This window comes from Poeciliopsis prolifica, unplaced genomic scaffold, assembly GCF_027474105.1.
Source record: "Poeciliopsis prolifica strain line A6 unplaced genomic scaffold, Auburn_PproV2 SCAFFOLD073, whole genome shotgun sequence".
Lineage (NCBI taxonomy): Eukaryota > Metazoa > Chordata > Actinopteri > Cyprinodontiformes > Poeciliidae > Poeciliopsis > Poeciliopsis prolifica.
In genome coordinates, this window is record NW_026562448.1 from 316,843 (window position 1) to 327,500 (window position 10,658).

The 10,658-nt window shown below is 52.8% G+C and overlaps 3 protein-coding genes across 3 annotated transcripts in view; 2 read left to right on the top strand and 1 right to left on the bottom strand.

Annotated features, from left to right (window-relative positions):
* The first annotated feature begins 572 nt into the window (after window positions 1-572).
* LOC129352134 (conserved oligomeric Golgi complex subunit 8-like) lies at window positions 573-4,341 on the top strand. The gene is given in 6 exon segments (XM_055021003.1): window positions 573-973; window positions 2,416-2,623; window positions 2,707-3,531; window positions 3,741-3,909; window positions 3,985-4,103; window positions 4,106-4,341. Coding segments are annotated over 6 exon segments (1,755 nt in total). The 5' UTR covers window positions 573-653; the 3' UTR covers window positions 4,220-4,341.
* A 58-nt stretch (window positions 4,342-4,399) lies between these two features.
* LOC129352135 (RNA-binding protein NOB1-like) lies at window positions 4,400-7,920 on the bottom strand. The gene is given in 10 exon segments (XM_055021004.1): window positions 4,400-4,855; window positions 5,160-5,304; window positions 5,385-5,482; window positions 5,549-5,580; window positions 5,583-5,724; window positions 5,825-5,950; window positions 6,021-6,290; window positions 6,359-6,492; window positions 7,387-7,519; window positions 7,813-7,920. Coding segments are annotated over 10 exon segments (1,419 nt in total). The 5' UTR covers window positions 7,882-7,920; the 3' UTR covers window positions 4,400-4,585.
* Window positions 7,921-8,007: 87 nt separating this feature from the next.
* Window positions 8,008-10,658, top strand: part of LOC129352133 (GATOR complex protein WDR59-like) — an 18,934-nt gene continuing 16,283 nt past the window's right edge. The window contains 8 exon segments of the mRNA XM_055021001.1: window positions 8,008-8,409; window positions 8,854-8,903; window positions 9,472-9,607; window positions 9,809-9,894; window positions 9,967-10,047; window positions 10,126-10,163; window positions 10,312-10,400; window positions 10,474-10,590. Coding sequence (XP_054876976.1) covers window positions 8,356-8,409; window positions 8,854-8,903; window positions 9,472-9,607; window positions 9,809-9,894; window positions 9,967-10,047; window positions 10,126-10,163; window positions 10,312-10,400; window positions 10,474-10,590 — 651 coding nt within the window. The 5' untranslated portion in view covers window positions 8,008-8,355.

A 10,658-nucleotide genomic window follows, 5' to 3' on the forward strand; every position in this document is an offset into this window, starting at 1 on the left:
CTGAACAGCTAGCTTAGCTAACATGACCTCCACAGAGTTTACCTTTCTTTGAGCTTGATGTAGTCCATACATGTCGTCATATCTGCTGATCTAGTTAACAAATTCTACCTCACACAGTAATTAGTTGGTCATATTATTGACATTACAGCGCCTCCTTAAATCCCTGAACTTCACATTTTAACAAACAAATCAAAGAAGTGCGATGGATGTAATGAGTAACAAAAGCTTTGTAGAAATGTAATGAAGTAGAAAGTACAGATACTTCCTATAAAATATAGTGAAGTGAAAGTCAAACGTATCCACAATTAAATGTACTGAAGTGCATATACATGAAAATTGTACTGTAACAGTACTGCAGTACTGTAGTATCACTGTACTGTAATTGTTCTTTACCGTACTATACAGATCAATTCTCTTCATGGTTTCATTAATGATTGATTTGTGTATTTATTCATTAAATTTTGTCCCGTTTGGGCCTCCATACTAAAACCCTGGCTGCTCGTCTTTCAGTCAGTCCGCTAGGGGGCGGTGCAGCGCATCAGAACCAGCTGCTAAAGCAGAAGAAGCAGGAACCGGAAGTGGTTGTCACTTCCGCCCAGAAAGCGAAGCTGAGGCTCGGACCCGGTCGGACCAGCGGTTCCGGTTGCGGCACCATGGACGTGGAGGACGAGAGCATCCTGGTGTCCGTGTTCAAGGACAGCTTCCCGGACAGCTGGAGGGACAACCCGGACTTCTCGGCCTACCTGTCCGAGCTCAGCGCCTGCGGCCTGGACAAACTGGGCCGGGAGCCGGAGCGGCTGGCCGAGGAGCGGAACCAGATCCTGCAGCAGACCCGGGAGCTGGCCTTCTCCAACTACCAGACCTTCATCCGAACCGCGGACTGCACCGAGCACATCTACCGGGACTTCGGCCGGGTGGAGGGCAGCGTGTCCCGGCTGCTGGACAAGCTGCCCCGGTTCGGAGAGAGGTGCAGGTCGGTATCGGTCCACTGTTAGTTTAAACCCAGAACCAAGACCGGGTTCTCCCACTAGCTCGGGTTATATAGCAGAAAATAATATTAGCTACCATAACTATGACACACAGCTCTACATTATGATGTCACCAGGTGACCTTTGACCCCATCCAATCACTGAATAAATGTTTAGAACAGATAAATGTGTGGATGTGGCAAAACTTTCTCCAGCTGAACGAAAACAAAACTGAAGTCATTATTTTTGGACCTAAAGAGGAACGATCTAGAGCTATAGATCTAGAGCTATAGATCTAGAGTTATAGAGCTAGAGCTATAGATCTAGAGCTATAGACCTAGAGCTATAGAGCTAGAGTTATAGATCTAGAGCTATAGATCTAGAGTCAATGCACAGCTCCAGTTATTACAACTAAAAACTAGCGATCAGCCTGAAACCTGGGAGTAGTGATGGACTCGGACTTGAACCTCCAGAGCCACATAAAGACAGTAACAAAGTCAGCCTTCTATCACCTGAAGAACATCTCCAGGATTAGAGGACTAATGTCTCAACCAGATCTAGAGAAACTCATCCATGTGTTTATCTTTAGTCGCATTGATTATTGTAACAGTGTCTTCACAGGCCTGTCCAACAAATCAATCCTCCAGCTGCAGCTGATCCAGAAGCTGCTGCTCCTGTTCTCACTAAAACCAGGAAGATAGAGACATAACAGCAGTTTTAAAGTCCCTCCACTGGCCCTGTAGCTCAAAGAATAGATTTTAAAATACTGCTGTTAGTTTACAGTTTAGCACCACAATACAATGTTTACGGACGTTCATTCCTGTTTTCGTTTATTGCCTTGACTTTGACACATGTGGACCTTCACCACACAACTTCACTGATCAGAAAACATACTCTCAGGTTCTGGTTCTGGTTCTGCTCTGCATCCCCAGAACCAGAACCAAGAGAGGAGAAGCAGCTTTCAGCATCTATGCGCCAAACATCTGGAACAAACTTCCAGAAAACTGTAAAACAGCAGAAACCCTGACTTCCTTTAAATCTCAACTAAAAACCAGCTGATTAGAGTTTGATTTGAAATGTAATATGTAACAATGTATTGTTTATTCTATAACTTTGTGTTTATGATGTAAAACACTTTGAAATGCCTTGCTGCTGAAATGTGCTATACTAATAAAATTTGATGTGATTTGATTTGATTTTAATCTGTGGGAGCACAAAGTATGTTGACCAGGTTTACAGAGACGGAACCACTGAATGGTTTCTAACACGTTTTAACTTTTAGTGGTAAATGATCGGATCAGTATGTGTCTGATCGGATCCATCGGGATCCGATCGATGTGTCGGATCGGGACCAGACTGTCATCTATGGAGTTAATGGAGAATCAAATTGACCGGCATCTGAGACGTCCAGACTAGGAACCTTCCAGACTGACCGCTGTTTCCTCAGGACCTTCATGACGGAAGCGGAGCAGATCGCTGTCAGCCGGCGGATGAACAGCCTGACTCTGAACCGGCACACGGAGATCCTGGAGATCCTGGAGATCCCGCAGCTGATGGACACCTGCGTCCGCAACGGCTACTACGAGGAAGCGCTGGAGCTGGCTGCCTATGTCCGCCGGCTGGAGAGGAAGCACGCCGCGCTACCTGTGATCCAGGTGAGCATGGACAGCGGGCCTGCGTCCCGTCACTGATGGACGAGTGTCCTCCAGCAGGTCTGATGTTGCGGTGTCTTCTGCAGGACATCGTGCGGGACGTGCGGCAGGCGGCGCAGCTGATGCTCAACCAGTTGCTGCAGCAGCTGCGCTCCAACGCCCAGCTGCCCGTGTGCCTGCGCGTGATTGGCTACCTGCGGCGGATGGACGTGTTCACGGAGGCGGAGCTCCGGGTGAAGTTCCTGCAGGCGCGCGGCGGCTGGCTGAGCTCCGTGCTGGACGCCGTCCCCGACGACGATCCTTACGTTCACATCACCAAGACGGTGGAGGCGTGTCGGGTCCACCTGTTCGACATCATCACGCAGTATCGCGCCATCTTCTCTGACGACGACCCGCTGGCGGGCCCCCCGGATCCCCAAGGCACCCAGGGGGAGGCGGCCATCTTCCACGGCTGGGTGGCGCAGAAGGTGGCGGAGTTCCTGGTGACGCTGCAGAGGGACCTGCTGCGCGGCGTGGGCCCCCGACTGGACTCGCTGCTGGGCCAGTGCATGTACTTCGGCCTGTCTTTCAGCAGAGTGGGGGCCGACTTCCGCGGCCAGCTGGCGCCGCTATTCCAGCAGGTGGCGCTGGAGGCCTTCCAGGCGGCGCTACAAGAGGCGGTGGACCGCTTCCAGGAGGACATGAACCGCTACACTCTGGTGGCCCTGCCAGTGGCGCTGGGGGGCGCACTGGCCCCTGCGGCCCCCGGTGTACAGCCTGGTACCCTGCAGCCCCCCGCCGCCCTGCTGGACTTCCCGCCGCTGGCCTGTTTCCTCAACCACGTCCTGAGCGCCTTCAACGACCTGCGGCTCTGCTGCCCCCTGGGGGCGGCCCAGGACGTCAGCCGAAGCTTGGAAGACGCCCTGAGGACGGTGAGTTGGACTGGAGCCACGCCTCCTTCTCACGCAATAAGCCACGCCCCTCCCAAAATCAGGATTAGATTTGAAATATTACATCAAATAAATGATCAAAGTTCTTTCATTTTGGATGCCATATTTCCACATTAACTTTAAAAGGCATTTGTTGATGCTGTGGGTTAGCTTTGGTTCTGGTCCTGGTTCTGACCCGACTCCTCCTGCAGGTGACCCGTGTCGTTGTGGCGTTCCACCGGGCCGAGCAGTCGGCCTTCAGCAGCAGAGAGGAGGATTTGTTCGTCCAGTTCTGTTCATCATTCGCTGACGACCTTTTGCCCTTCCTTAGCCGCTGCCTGCAGGTTCTGTTCCCTCCGGCCCAGTTGGCGCTGGTTCTGGGTGAGTAAGTGGCCCGCCGCGTCACACCTGGAGGAAATGCAGTGGGTTCTGATCGCGGCGTCTCTCTCTCTCTAGGTGTTCCTGTGTCTCAGCTGCACAAGTACGGCGATCTGGGCCGCATCGACGTCTCTGCCATCCTGCAGCCGCTGGACTTCATTCTCCCTCAGAAGGAACCAGAACCAGAACCGCTGCTACTGGAGCCGACATCCCAGCCGAGCAGGGCTCGCTCACTCAGCCGGAACCAGAAAGGGAACCTTCTCAGCCGGGCCGCACAGAGACTCCAGCAGAACTGGAGGCTGATGCAGAGTGACGGGCCAGAACCAGAACCTCGGCAGGGTTCTGATGGACTTGCAGAATCATTGTGGGTGACGGGATCTTGAAGTACAGCTGTGAGAACCGAACTTTCCTCTGTTCATTAAAACCTCAGTTGTATGTCTTGCTGTGTTTTTCAAACTCTGCCACCTGGTGGCCAAACAGCAGAACTACACAGAAGCGTTCAAACTAAATTTAATAGCAATAATAAAGAAGCATTTATTTATGCAGGAGGTTCTGAGCCAAGAAATGAAACGGGTTCTGGAAAAGTCCTACAAGATGTTCAGAGTTTTGAAAACATGAGTGAGAAATTCTTTTTCATGATCTGAAACCAAAGTCCAGAGCCGGGCTGGACCCGGTTCCATCACTTCTTCTTATGGAACTTCCTGTGGGCGGCGTTGGGGTTGACCCGCCTGCGGCCGGCGCCACTCTGCCCGTCGCGGATCTGCAGGTTAGCGGCGCGGCTGTAGACGTCGTTCTGGCAGAACGGCGACACTCCGGCCACGTAGTCCGGGTCGAACACGTCCGTCTTCTGCCGGGCCTTCCTGGAGAGCCGCTGCTGCGGGAAGCGCTGGTCCTCCACCAGGTGGGGGTTGGCGGCGTGCTTCCCACCGCGAGGCAGCGGCAGCGAGTACTGCGGACGGGACGCACAATCAGAGTCAGCACGCTGCTTCCTGTCTGAGGAAAGTTCTACCAGCCACACCTGGACCTCCAGAACCAACTGGTTTGAATCAGCTGGCAGAACTGTGGCTACTGGTCTAGACGGCTCTGTGGTTCTGGTTCAACTGGACTCCTAATTTAACCTTTAACCCTTCCATCCAGCAGGAACGTTGTCTGGCAGCCTTGGGCCCCAAACCGGTTCTGACAACAGCAGAACCTGCAGGTGGAGTTTGACCCACCTGAAGGTTATACAGGGGTTAAAGGTCAAAGCGTCTCACCCTGGTTCCTCGGGGGTTCATGATCTTGGGGTTTTTGGAGAAGTGCATCTGGATGCTGCCATCATCACCAACGGTAACCGCCAGCTTCTTCAGGGTCTGGTTGCCGCAGTGAGGGCAGAACACTTTGCTCATGTTGCTGGTCGTCCTGCAAACCAAACCGGAAACCAAACCGGGTCAGCCGAGCCTGTGGGCCGCAACGCACCAGGCGGTTCTGCGACGGCTTACCTGAAGCAGGCGTGGCACCGCAGGATGTAGCTGCGGGCACGGCGGATCACCAGACCGCCGACGGACAGAACATGGAGGCCCATCTGGATCAGAACGTTCTGGAGAGAGAGACAGGTTAGAGGCCGGACCGAGCAGAACCAATCCAGCAGAACCGACAGAGTCACCTGCATGGCGAAGTCGGTGGTCAGGCACCCACTCTGACGTCAGCCGCCTCCGTCCAATCAGACGACTCCATCTTCACCTGCCTGATGTTGCTGGGAGTGATCCAGCCATCATCATCATCATTGTCGTCCTGTGATTGGTCCTCTGCCAGCCCAGGCTCCGCCCTCTTCTCCTCCACCTGAGACGAGGCGCCACCACATCCTGTAAACTAACAGTTCAGCGGCTGCCTCGCGGCGGAAATCGGGCCCAGCAGGACCGGGTCGCCAATGAAGACTCACCAGGAGGGCCAGCAGGTCCTGGTCCACGCTGGGAACCGGGTCTCTCCAGAACCGGAAGCTGCTGAAGTCTTCGTCTGTCCCTGAAGACACTGGGATGTCTGGCTGCTGGACCGCATCGGTCAGATCCTGACGGAACAGAACCAGAACCGTTTAGCACCATAGGGCCACCGGATCTGCCTTCAGAACCACCACCCACCAGCAGGTCCAGCAGGTCTCCCTCCAGGCTCGGTAGCGGCTGCCTCCAGAACTGGAAGCTGTTGAACTGGTCCGGGTCCATCTGAGTGGATGGTTCCGACCCAGTGTGTCTGGCATTTGTGGCGTTCACAGTCCTCTGAAGAGACAGGAAGAAAACTCAGATTTCCAGAACCTGAACCAGAACCGGCTTTGGTCCATACCTGGAGGGAAAGTGAAAGCCCGCGATGTGGACCGGAGCCTCTGGGTGGCGCTGTGTGCTCTGGATGGTCACCTGGAACAGAGGAACGGGTCAGAGATCTGGGCGGGTTCTGCCGATTGTAAGGGGACCTGGGCTGGTACCTTCAGGTCCGGTTCCGCCTTGAGGTTCTGCGACCCGACGTGCTCCAGCTGCAGCTGGTATGTCAGCGCAAGAACCTTGATGTCGGTGGCAGACAGGCTGGAGTAGTCGCCTGTCTTCTTGGAGAACTCGATCACTGAAACCGGGTCAGAACTTCACCAAACCAGAACTCTGAAACTTCACTTGGGTTCTATTAGTGACAGTTTGACCAGTCTTGACAGGTTCTGCTTTAGATAACAGAGTTTCTAGGACGTTCAGTATAATTCTCACAAGAAAAGTATATGACTGAAAGACCGAACCCACCAAGTTCAAGTCCAAGTTGGTAATAAGGGGGAATTAACGTAATTCAGGCTTTGCGTGAATTATGGCACTTTTGCCACGAACCAGGACCGCCATTTGATTACAGTTAGCAACTCGCTAACTGGTTTTCAAAGAGGTTTCAAGTGGGAACACCTGCTAGTCAATTTAAATGTGGCAATAGCGTTGACCGATACCTGCGGTAGGATATATTCACTAGCGGGGCTGTTAGCTCCCGGCACTAGCGGAGTTAACAACTTCACTGACTCAGAGGGTTCAGAACCGGAAGCTGCTGAAGTCTTCCGGTACAGACGCGGGTCTTCCTCCGTTGCTTTTTGTCCACACAATGAACCAGCACTTTGGATTTCTTTTGTATCCTATCGCTAATTACGGAAACACGCTCACAGCACACTTATTGCTGCCACAAACTAATCTTGGTTTATTATTAGAAAACAGCCACAAACGGAAATATAACTTGAATAGAGGTTAGCAAAAAAAAAAAAAAAAAACCCTACAAATTACTGTGAATACTACTACTTCCGTGGTGACCGGAAGTAAGACCCATCTGTGTTTCCACAGCTAGTCTCCAGGCCGGGGTGGATAGCGGCATGTAAAACATAAATGACAAAAATTTGAAAATGAGTAATTAGTTCGAGGGTCCACCATGTTTACAGTTGGTTTTAAGGTCCGGTTCGGACGTGTTTTGGGTCGGGTAGCAGTTTCGGGTACGTACCGGTTCTGATGTGCTCCGGGTTCGGCTCTCTTAAGGTCAGCTGGTACGGCAGGACGGCCAGACTCCTCCGTGTGGTTCTGTCCCGAATCTCGTCCACAACCTCCCGCAGGGTGTAAATGTTCTGGCCAAACTCCTGCAGCGGAAACAAGCACGTCATCAGGTCTTACGTCACAGTTAAAGCCACTCAAGTTGCCGTGGTAACACGGCTTGATCTCAGAGCAAATGGTACCAGAACCCATCCCGCTATGACGAAGCGGGACGGGTTCTGATATCGCTATGACGAAGATCCTAACACTGTTGGTCCGGGACCAGAACCAGCTTCAGGCTACAGACGTCAGAATCGGTCCGCTCAGCAGCGTCTGCTCCGCGGCCGGAGCTTCACCACCAGCGGCCCACTGACTACCTGTCCTCTCCTGACAGACTTACCTGCAGCGGGGCTTGTTTTAAAAACGCTCCAGCGTCCGCGACAACATGCTCTACCAGGGTCGGCGCCATCTTGGCCAGCAGATGCAGCGGCCAATCAGAGGCGAGGAAACAGCCATCTGACGCCTGAGTGCTTTAAATACATCACGAGTGTCGGAATTTTGATTACTTTGTTACTTTTTACCTTGTTGAGCTGATCTGAAAGGTGTTCAGGTGGAAAAAATAGGAAATGTATGTTCCTTTTTGTCACTGTTCTGTCCTGAACGAACTATTCTATCAAAATTTCATTTACCTTTAAAACTATAAATGCGTATATAATAAAAATAAAATAATGTAATTAAATGATGAAAACTCGAAGTTAAAACCATAAGTAGTAGGGTTAACAACGAGCTGGATGGTTTAATAATTTGTCATCAAGATCTACGGAACCTGCTGTGACCCAGTTATTTAATGTTCTGAATCTGAGGAACCCGCCGCCATTGAACATATCACCGCAGGGCCTGAAGGTCACGTGGCGTTGTGTTGACAGTGAGACGGGGAGGAAAGATGGCGGCGCGGTGGAGCAGCGAGACTGTGGTGGTGGAGTTTCGGGACGCTCAGGTGTGTGACTCTTTGAGCCGACCCAGATGTTTCTGACCGGAAGCTGCTGAGAACAGTTCAACTGGCGAACCGAACGCAAATCCGGATTAATCGGGTTCCGCAACAGTCCGAACTGAGCCGCAGTATCTGCAGTAGTTTATCTGAATGGTTCCGATCACGTGGTTTCCTGTGCAGGATATGTGTGGCAACTTTCAGCCAATGTTGAGTCACGTGACAACAGACGGCTGTCATCACAGCAACCATTTCCAGCCTCCAGGATGTGGTTGCTACAGTAACCATGGTGTCCAGGGTCATTAGTTTTTGAAGAAAAGCAGATTTGACCACATGTTCACAGGTTGCAGCTGCAAGCAAGACGGCATATCTGCAAGCGGGGCGGCCATGTTGGATTGCAGGTCAGGGCCGTTGGGAGCTGACCTCTGACCTGTGGTCTGTACTGTGTTCCAGGCCACAGCCATGTCCGTGGACTGCCTGGGCTCCCACGCCGTGCTGTCAGGGTAAGCTCCGGTTGCCGGTCCATTCCTGTAGATCGGGTTCTGACTCCTTCCTTAAATCATTTGTCTGCATTTCATCATATTTTAAATTTTGTATAGAAAGAGATTCAACGGTCAAATAAAAGAAATTACCTGATCAATCATGAATAACCGATTTGTACCCTGGCTATGCAGTAAATCAAAGCTCTGGTTCTGGTACTGGAGGTGTTCATAGCAGGACAGGAAGGTGGGTTCTGGTCCAGCGCAGACGGCTCCTACAGCTCTGACATTGGAACCAGCCAAACTGGTTCTGAATCAGTTCTAAACCAGCCTGTTGGATCCTGTCTGAGAGACAGAACCAGCAGAACCAATGGAACCAGCAGAACCAATGGAACCAGCAGAACCAATGGAACCAGCAGAACCAATGGAACCAGTGATATGATCTTTGTCTCTTTTAAAAGATCATGTTCAATGTCTGACAGCATCACCAGCTGCTGTCCCCGTCTGTCTCTCTGACCCGTCTGTCTCTCTGACCCGTCTGTCTCTGACCCGTCTGTCTCTCTGACACATCTGTCTCTGTGTCCCCGTCCAGCCGGCACTCCCTCTACCTGGTGAACCTGGACGCTCCGACCGAGCCGTCCCGTAAGATGGGCCGCCACAGTAAGTGGGACGTGGGGACGGTCCAGTGGAACCCGCATCGGTCCCAGGCTCATGTCTTTGCTGCCTCGGTGAGTTCTGCTGTGGTCCGGTCTGGTCCGAACAGGCTTCTATCGGAGGCTTAGAGCCATTACTGACCGATGAACGAATCCCCGGACGTTTATGGTTTCACCCATTTCATGAAGTCGCATCCAGGCATGATGCTGCCACCACCATGTTGGAGCAGAGTGACGGTGGGGTCCAGGTCCTGAATGTCCCTCCTGTGTTTCCAGAGCAACCAGCGAGTGGACCTGTACTCCTGGAGGGACGGTTGTGGAGAGACTCACACATCCCTGCAGGGACACACCCGGGTCATCAGGTGACAGACACAAAGCAAGCACACTTGTCCACAGGTGGGGACAGGTGAGACTCACTGTGATTATCCTGGCAGCGACCTGGACTGGTCCTGGTTCGACTCAGAGCTGCTGGTGTCCAGCTCAGTGGACACCTACATCTACATCTGGGACACCAGGTAGGAGGAAAACCAGACCAGAACCGGTCTCAGAAGACACTGGACCTGTTGTCCTCATGTCTCTATCTGGCTCCACAGGGACACTCGGAAACCCACGGTGGCGCTGTCTGCTGTCGGTGAGTCCTCCACCTAAAACCTTCCCAAGTTCCCTGAACCCACTGCTGACTGCCGTCCCTGTCCCACCGTCTTTGTCCCTCCGTCCCTGTCCCACTGTCCTTGTCCCTCCGTCCCTGTCCCACCGTCCTTGTCCCGCCGTCCCACCAGCTGGAGCTGCTCAGGTGAAGTGGAACCGGAAGAACCCACACCTGCTGGCGTCCAGTCATGACGGAGACGTCCGCATCTGGGACAAGAGGGTGAGATGTCCTGCGGGTTCTGGGACGGGTCTGGCAGCTCGACGACCTCTGACCTGTCCTCCCGTCTGAACAGAAACCCAACACGGCGGTGGAGTACCTGGCTGCTCACCTGTCCAAGATCCACGGCCTGGACTGGCACAGAGACAACGAGTTCGTCTTCGCCACATCCAGCCAGGACAACTCCGTCAGGGTGAGGACGGCGTCCTAAACGTCTTGTCAGGACGGCATCCTGACAAGACGTCCTTCCTCTTCTGTCTG